Raw genomic sequence first — 9976 nt, forward strand, 5'->3', positions numbered from 1 at the left:
ATTACTAAATTTGTTTTACAAAAATTATTGTGACATTTATTCTATTAATTATTTCGATATTAATAGTTGTGATAAATTTATTGACAAAATACAGCGCTTTATCCTTGCCATTAATGATTATGATAAATCTTATTAAGAATTGGATATAAATTGTGATGAAGTGTGGAAAGTACTTCATTCAATATAAAAAGGAAAATCTCTGGGCATCGATGGCCTTACCATAGAATTTTACACTCATTTTTGGGATATTATTAAATGCCCTTTACTCAATACAAAGAATGCATCACTCAGAGAGAGATGACAGTAACCATGAAACGAGGGATTATTTCCCTCATTTCTAAACCCAACAAAGCTACTCTTTCTATTGACAATGGCGCCCTATTACGCTTCTTATTGTAGATTATAAAATTCTGGCTTTGGTTTATGCCAATAGATTAAAATATTATTTCTGAAACACAATCTGTTTTTTTAAAAGGCCGTCATATTTCCAACAATATAAGATTGGTCCTGGGTTTGTTGGATTATGCAGTTCCCTTTCGAGAGGTCTCTCGTATAGCATAAGGCTAGCCTACGCTATGGGAAAACTCCTTTTCTCAAGAATATTGAAGCCAAATCTTTAATACGCAGTGCAGCTGCACAGCATACACAGATGAACGACGAGTATGGTCATTGGCTGTGCTGCGGCAACTGCACAAACCTATGGCGAGGCAGCTCAGACGCGCGAAACCAATCAGGACACTTCACACCCTGGCACGTCAGAGCCCGCCAGAATGGGCGTGGCCTAAGGCTATAAAGCAACCATTCTCCGCCAAGGACCTCAGGTTTAATCGACTGAAGCGATCCCCTGACCAAAGCACAGACCACAGTGGGTTACGCAATACCTGGTTAGTACCTGGATGGGAGACCTCCTGAGAAAACCAGGTTGCTGCTGGAAGAGGTGTTAGTGAGCCCAGCAGGAGGTGCTCCCCCTGTGGTCTGTGTGGGTCCTAACACCCCAGTGTAGTGATGGGGACACTATACTGTCAAAGAGCACCGTCCTTCGGATGAGACATTAAACCGAGGTCCTGACCCTCTGTGGTCATAAAAAAAAATCCCAAATTTGCCCCTTGGCCTCTGTCCATCATGGCCTCCTAATCATCTTCATATTCTGATTGGCTTCATCACTGTCTCCTCTCCACCAGAAAGCTGGTGTGTGGTGGCCGTTCTGGCGCAATATGGCTGCCGTCGCATCATCCAGGTGGATGCTGCACATTGGTGGTGGTTGAGGAGACTCCCCCTTCAATGTAAAGCGCTTTGAGTACCTAGAAAAGCGCTATATAAATGTAACTAATTATTATTAGTATTATTATTATTATTATAAATGCCTCACACTAATTCCTTCCCTCGAGGAGGCAGTGGCCGCTTACCTCTGCCTGCCCACTGCTACAGGATGGGATGCCAAAGCGTCACATCCATCAAAGCCTTGCCGCACCACTTCAGCTCTCGCTGGCCGCACATATGCCGCCGCTGGACAAGCTGCTTCGGCACTTCACATGGCTGTCCTCCAGGTGTTTCAGGCTAAACTTCTCTGCTCAATGGACAAGTCTGGACCTGAACCGGAGGCTTTCAGGGACCTGCGCAGCGCCACAGACCTGGCCCTGCAAGCCACAAAATCGACAGCCCAGTCGATTAGTCGAAGCATGGCGAACCTGAGTCCCGCCGAGGCCGGACCAATCTCCCAAAAGCTTCTCAAACATTCCACAGTCCCCTCTTTTCAGGCGGCTGGAAATGTCGATATTGCAGTCAATGGGTCTGTTACAAAACACGCACACCTGTAAACAAACGCTGTTTTTACGGCGACACAAAGAAAGCACGAAAAGAGCTCTTTTCTTTCTGTGTCATATGTAGGTCACGTGCCCACTATAAAATACGCACCTCTACACACAAGCACTGTTCCCACAGTTTCAAGCTTTCCCCCAGCTCACGCTGGAAGTGTAATAAATGTAGATTGTGTGCCCACTGTAAAGTACGCACCCCTACACATAAAAACTGTTCCCACATCAGTTTCCCCCCCAGCTCGTGCTGGAGATGTGATAAAGGGTGCGCCCGCTGTAAAGCACGCGACCCTGCACGAGCGCTGTTCACACAGCATTAAAAGCACAAGACGGCTGGACGGCCGGGTCCCTATCTCACAGCAGCCCGTCTCCAGTCTTCATTCAACCCCTAGGGAGGCTGGGAGGCTATCCCCGGTATATCAGAATGGGTGTTGAACATAATAAAACGAGGCTACTCGCTACAGTTTGCTCACAGACCCCTGCGCTTTTCAGCTGTGGTCGAAATGACAGTGAGAAAGGACGTTGCCCACGTTCTTCGCTCCGAAGTGTCGAAACTGTGTCGAACCAGTTCCCCTTTCACAAAGCGAAAACAGCCCTCACAGCAGACCTGGATCTCCTAACACAGGCGAACAGGAAAATCTGGCATCCCTGTCCCGACTTGTGGGTCCTTCATGTATGGCCCCTCAATGGGTACACGGGTGTCTCCCGGATAGGGTGCTAAAAACCATCACAGAAGCAAGAGCGCCATCAACCTGGCGCCTCTACACTCATAAATGGGTGGTGTTCTCTGGCTGGTGCGCAGCCTGGACCCCTACTCATGCAAAGTACCAAGTGTACTCGCTTTTTTGCAAGAACTCTTGTATACGGATCACACCTCCTCCATGCTCAAAGAATGTGTGGCGGCCATAACAGCATCTCACGCTTTTGTGGCTGGACAATCACTAGGAAGAAACGACCTCATTGTGTGCTTCCTTAAAGGGGCAATGAGGCTAAACCCTCCGCGACCCCCCTCTGTGCCTATCTGGGACCTCTCCACAGTCCTGGAAGCATTGAAGGGTGCCTCGTTTGAGCCGCTTCAGTCTGCGGACCTGAAGCAGCTCTCACTCAAAACCGCTCTTTTACTGGCGCTCGCTAGAGCCCTGCATTTCAGCCCGAGCCCGACGGGCCCCGACTTTTTTACACCCCTGGGGCCGGGCTTCGGGCCAATTTTCACGTCATAGTTCACATGCGGGCCGGGCCTCGGGCCTTTTTTGGGTTATCCTTCTTTTTATATTTTTAGAAATTAATTAAAAAAATATGAGAAGTTGACGTCGACGATAGAAAAACAAACATAGAAAGACATTTAATAACCTCATAACTTTCATAATCGTGACATATGATTGATGACAGTCTCACGCACGCACGCACGCACGGCACGCACACACACACACACACACACACACACACACACACACACACACAGAAGGTTTCCCGTCAGCGCAACCAACGATTCACCTCATGTGCAAATAATGGAGAATATTAAGAGAAAAATGATAGAGTGATAGAAGAGAGGACTGGGTTAAAATCTTACACTGTGGATGCTATTCTTTTTCTCCACGATGCTCTGTAGAGACTGTTCTAACTTTTCGTTTGATTGGACTTTATTTCCGTTTAACTGTTGGAAACTACTGGAAAAAAGAATGGCCATGTTCTGTGGTGCATTTTTTAGGTAAGATAACCTGCAAGTTTGTTTTTGATTTATTTAATTTAATTTGTTTAGATTGGCTATTGCTCATTTCGTTTGCGTTTGCTCATTTCGTTTGCCTGAGCCTGCCTCAGTATTTCAAAAAATTTTTACTCACTGTGGTTTAATAAATAAACATTAAACTAACTGTCTGTGTGATATGCTTGAAGTGTTTTATATCTATGGATTTTATTGTAGCCAAGTAAAGTATTAGCGTTGATTTGAGAGGCTAAATTGATCAAACATGTTTTACTCGCTGTTGGCTCGGCTTGCTTGGTCGTCATTTATTTTTATTTTTTTAATGCTCCAAACATTTGTCTAAATTAACTTAATAAAGAAATGAAAAGAAAAGAAACATAACGAACAAAACGGACATATTTTAATGGCTGCAAATAGGGCAGGCTGCCGCTGTAAAAAAAAAAAAAAAAACGGGCTCGGGTCGGACTCGGGCTGATAATTCTGATGAGCTGTCGGACACGGGTCGGGCTAGGGCCTGAGCGTCTCGGGCCAGGGCCGGGTTCGGGCCTAGATTTGAGGCCCGTGCAGGGCTCTAGCGCTCGCTTCAGTCAAAAGAGTGGGCGATTTACACGCGCTGTCAGTGAGCGTGTCCTGCCTTGAGTTTGGGCCTAACTACTCCAGAGCCGTCCTCAAGCCAAGGCATGGTTATATTCCTAAAGTGCACTCGACTCCATTCAGAGCACAGGTTATTTCACTAGCAGCTCTTCCCTCACCAGAGGATGAAAGAGACGCGAATTTACTCTACCCCGCCAGGGCTCTCAGAGTTTATCTGGAGAGCTCTGTCTCATTCAGACAGTCGGAACAGCTTTTCGTATGCTTTGGCGGCCGCACCAAGGGGCTCGCTGTCTCAAAGCAGAGATTATCGCGCTGGATAATTGTGAGTCTAAGGGCCTTCATTGCCCCTTAGGCGTCAGAGCTCATTCCACTAGAGGCATGGCCTCGTCTTGGGCTTGGTCAAGTGGAATACCCATTGACGATATCTGTGCGCCGGCCGGCTGGGCCTTGCCGTCCACATTTATGAGGATTTATAACCTGGAAGTTCTCGCTTTGCAAGCGAGGGTTCTTTCAATACAAAATGTGTAAGCACAAACCCCCTAAACCTTGGGCCGATACATATCCGGTCCTGGTTAAACTCGAACTACGGTTCTCATATGTATATTATATATACTTTCTCTTTGGCTCTCAACGAAGGCGGTCGCATTTCCTTCCCCTCCTCTCCCTTATCTCCCCTGCTTTGCTGCTCTCGTCTCGTCTAGTCTACTGTCTTGTACTCTGAGACTCTCTCCGCACTGCTCTCCAAACTAAGAAATTATGGATTTGATCAACTGGTCTCTCAACGCAATTGACACCATCTTCTCGACGAGAAGCTTGGGTTCGGGGGAACCTGACTGCCCTGCCGGAACGTTCGCAGCTGGCTACACGATAGACGCGTGGGAGAGGTGGCGGGTCGTGTGTCTGGCGGCTCTTTCCGTGGAGGACATTGAAGATATCTACCTATTCGGAACCATGATAACAGGTTTTCTGCTGTTTGGATTAGGCATTGCCCTGGTTTATCGAGGAATTAAGAAGACGATGACAGCTGTCCAAAACCCCACAAGGCTGCCCGTCATGATTGAAGCAGTGGGCAGAGCTGTCAGCACTCAGACTGTGACTATGAACCACAATATGGATAACATCATGGAGAAGCTCACAGCTTTGCAAAGGCAAATGGATCGTTTCGGAGACCAAAATGGACCAGGAGCTGTGTAAATTGGAATGCGGCTACTCGTCCCAAGACCAAACAACCCCAATCTTATATGCTTTCGGCCCCCCTCAACCAGCACTGGCCTTGGCCGAGGCTGCTGCTGGAACAACAACTCCCCCGGAAGAGCACTGCAGCGAGACGCTCTTGCGTTCCTTCCCCCATTCCCCACTGACACCTGCTGATTGTTGACTCTGTCTGGGACCTGATCAAGATTGTCTCCATGGCAATTGCTGTGTATCGCTATGACAATCCTGCGGACTGAGGCACCTAGATTATTTATGATGCCAGGCGTAGCGACTCTCCAGGCCTACACATACACGAACTCTTACATATATACAGATATGCAATCACCCCCCCACCCCCCATCCCTCGCCTTCGACGCTTTGTACCACCAGTCTGACAGGCGGGTCTGTGACCAGCGCCGAGAATGGCTGCAGGACCGGATGGCTGCTTGCCTGTGCTGGGTTACCTCCATCCCCCACTCCCCTCCCCTGTTGCAAGTCTTGTGTGTTCATGTTGTGTACTGATTATGTGCTAATGTTGCTAAGGTGTTTTTTACTGTTCCCAAACTGTACTCCTTACAGGAGCATAGTCTGGGGGTTGCCTTTTTTTTTTCTCCTCACCTCTCCTCATGTCATGCTGTATTTTTTTCCTCAATGCTCTGTCTTCCTGTCCTGTCTACCCCCTTGTCATATTGTATGTATGTTTGTATGGACAGGTTGATGGCTAATTTCACTGGTACTTGTGACTAAGTGACAACAAAGGCTACTACTACTACTACTACTACTACTACTACATTATAAGAGTTTGGCCCTCATTAGGCCAATTCCTTGTTTTTCCCTATATGAAGCCCGTCACTGACTGGTATATTGAGTTCATACTTTACTCTTTTACAGCCTCAGGCATCTTGCCTCGGGCTACTGTATGGAGCAAAGTTAACGCACGCACAGTGTTTTGAAGGGGGTTCCCATAGCGTAAGCTAGCCTTATGCAATACGAGAGACCTCTCGAAAGGGAACGTCTCGGTTACTAACGTAACCTCGGTTCCCTGAGAGACAACATTTAAACTTTTCATCTAGGGTCAATAAATCTAAAAATATTCTTAATATCTGGCTACAACGGGACCTGTCGTTATATGGCAGAGTTCTACTGTCAAAGGTGGAAGGTCTTTCTCATTTTGTATATCCATCTTTATCTTTATTTGTGGATAACAAAATTGCTAAAGAAGGTTTTTTTTAGGTTTCATTTGGAAAAAGAAACCTCATAAACTAAAAAAAAAAAAAAGTGCTCTCTAATGACAGAGCAGATGGAGGCATTGAGTTTTTAGAATTTTCTGACATGATAAATATCTTTCAAATAAATTGGCTTAAAAGATGTCTTGCCAATCCAAAATCCATTTGGTACTTTATCCCCAACCAAATATTTCATCAAATCAGTAGTCTTTCCTTTTATTCTAAAATGTAACTATTTACCATCTAAGCTATACCTATTGCCAAATGTCATCAGCAGTGTCTCCTTGCTTGGAAACTGTGTGTGTTACGTTCATAGTTTTCACCTCATAAAACACTGTTATGGAATAACAGTGATATCACTGTCATAAATAAATCTTTATTTTTTCCCAGGTGGTTCCAAAAATGATATTGACTGTATCCTCTCCTTAACCTCTTTACTTATGAGCAATTTATGATTTACCACAATTTCCTGATTCCTCCAAAAGAGTTTAATACAATAGTTAACGCAATCTCACCTGGGTAAAAGCCACTCTATATACAGGGTTGGGGAGTAACGGAATACATGTAACGGCGTTATGTAATCTACAAAAATCCAGTAACTGTAATTCGTTACAGTTACGTCAAAAAACGTAGTAATCAGATTAGTTACATTTTGAAAAAAGGGGAATACTTTCAGGATTACAATGGTTTAATTTAAAACTTAATAAATCAGTATTTTGGCATAATAACACTATATTAAGCGCTGCTTGATTATACAGTAGTTCCTGGTTCTGTTGCCAGTAATGACTCACGTGTGCGACCCGGTCGCTGATGCATTCGCAAATAACAGCTGTCTACAATCTCCTCAGACGCTGAATGAATTACTGCTGCCAGTAGAAACGTTGCCCGCGGCACAAAAACGCTTTCAATTCATGGAAATTCCGCTGATATTTTGTTTTCAAAGAAGAAAATGCAAACTACATGGTTGCACCAATATGTACTTTCTTAATCTCTTCTCACTTAAAGGGATGTCGCTGCCTAGGTAACGTAGGGGAACTCCCACTGCCAACGCCCCAAGTTTAGTCAGGCAAATTAAGAAAGATCACGGCTTTAGTCAACATGTAGGCCTATAAATAAACAAATATTTAGATTGTGTAGAAATTTAAAATGTTGTGTTTTTTGTTTGTTCCTTGTACATGTTAGTTAAAAAATAAAACTAAAATAATCTGTAATACCATACAGTAGCCACTAGATGTCTGTATAGCCCTTTACATAAATATTCAGGGCTGTTCCCAAGTTGTGGAAATGACACATGATTGCTTAGTTTTAATAGGTTTTTAGCTACAACATAGTTACTTACAGCTATATGACATTTTCTTAAATAGTTTATATTTTGCAAATATTTTACACCGGACCAAATTCTTAATAAATAAAAGGTTTTCCAAAAAATTATATTTCTTCTTGCTTGACTTTATTTATATGACCTTGAAGTAATCCAAAAGTAATCAGATTACATTACTTTCATATTGTGGTACTTGGATTACGTTACTGAATACTTTTTTCATGAAGTAATTTGTAACTGTAACGGAATACATTTTTCAAGTAACCCTCCCAAGCCTGTCCATATATAATCCAAGAACAACAGTCACAATAACAATCTACTTTGCTCTTAGATGGAATTGATCTTTTGGACAAGAAATGTACTAATAGACGTAGGCTATGCCAAATCTTTCAATTTAAGAAAAAAAAAAAAGTTTCTCCAAGAGGAAAATTATATTGGAGATCTTTGATAGAAGATATAGATTGGAAATTGGCCTGGCTTTTACCCTGAAATACTGTATGTCCAGTAAAGCATACATTTCAAAATTTTACATAAAATATATCCTGTCAACTCTAATATTTCTAAATATCTGGACATTGACAGCTCATGTGCTTTTTGTAAACAAGCAGAGGAGACATTTGATCATTTGTTTTATGATTGCCCAATATCCAAACAATTTTGGTCTGACCTTGGTTCTTACATATTTGATTCTGCCAGTGTGACACATTCTTTCAGTTTAAAAGACATTATTTGTATTATAATGACCATAAAAATAAACCCTTAGAGTACATTATTCATTTCTTTATTATATGGCAAATTCTTCATTCATAAACAAGTTTACAAATGGTATTCTGTCCTTGTAATGATACTCCTCTGAAGGCAAGGTTGAAGAGAACCAAAGTGCAGGTTATTTACAAAACGTGATCAAACATAAAATGACCACACGCAAACAGTGGTGACACAAACAATACTTGACAAAGACACATGGCAAACATGAGGGCTTAAATACACAAGACTAATGACTAGACAAGGGACACCTGTGAACAATGAAACAAATAACCAATGACACCATGACAACACAAACCACATGGCAGGATCACATGACAGACATGAAACAAGAACATGAAACAAAACCAAAACATGAAAGTTCTATCCTTATTTTGACACTGAATTAATCTCACTTTTTAAATCTCTTCATTATATAAATAATAAAAAATCCCTAAGATTTATTAAATATTATGAAGAAATATTTAAAGAAAATACATACACTTAAAAGCTTAATGGTATTGCATCAATATAGTTGTAGTGTATGCCTTCTTGTCATATCTCTTTGCCATGTCATCTTTTGTTTTTCATTGTTTTTGTATAATTATTTATTTTTTATTATTATTTGTATATGTATTTGTGTGTAATTCCTTGACAATGTTCTTATGTTATTGAGCATTAAACATTCTTTTTTAATGATTCACCGCTGCGGGGCGATATTTGTGAGCCCATTAATCATGCAGATTGTGGCGAACCATTGAACAAGTGTCTATGGGGTTTACCTTATCTCTGATCAGTTTTATAAATTTGTACACGTTTTAATTACACATTAGTACAAGGCCTGTTTAGCTGAGCAATCCATGGAACAAACAAAACAAGCCCAGCAAGTTGATAAAAGAACACATATTACACAGACACTTGACATTCTTTTTAGATGATTAGTTAATTGCATTACATTTACATTTAGTCATTTAGCAGACGCCTTTATCCAAGGCGACTTACAAATTAGGACTAAATTCAGCGAGTCATCATAAAGAGGCAAGAGCAACAACAACGCAGGAAGTGCTCAAAATACGAAGTTCAGGTATTATTCAGAGTAGCATAAGCCTGATAAGTGGTGTTTCGATGTGTGTTGTTTTTTTTGTTTTTTTTTCTTCTATAAGGTTAAGTGCTCACGGAAGAGATTGGTTTTCAGCTGTTTTTTGAATGTTGTCAGGGATTCTGCATTCCGGATGAGGGTGGGGAGAGCGTTCCACCAGCATGGAACTGTGAATGAGAATGTTCTGGAAAGTGATTTTGTGGCTTTCTGTGATGGAACCACGAGACGTCGCTCGTTGACCGATCGTAGGTGTCTGGTAGGGATGTAGACTCGTAGGAGTGA

The 9976-nt window shown here is 42.5% G+C and overlaps 1 protein-coding gene across 1 annotated transcript in view; it reads right to left on the reverse strand.

The window, feature by feature from the left end:
• Positions 1-9751: 9751 nt before the first annotated feature.
• LOC309500152 (uncharacterized protein) overlaps positions 9752-9976 on the reverse strand; it is a gene marked incomplete at both ends in the record, with an annotated part of 4581 nt that continues 4356 nt past the window's right edge. Inside the window, one exon of the mRNA XM_082171716.1 lies at positions 9752-9976. This exon is cut by the window's right edge and continues 575 nt beyond it. Within this exon, the coding sequence (XP_082027842.1) occupies positions 9752-9976 (225 nt within the window).

This window comes from Leuciscus leuciscus (assembly GCF_965113295.1).
Source record: "Leuciscus leuciscus genome assembly, chromosome: 5".
Lineage (NCBI taxonomy): Eukaryota > Metazoa > Chordata > Actinopteri > Cypriniformes > Leuciscidae > Leuciscus > Leuciscus leuciscus.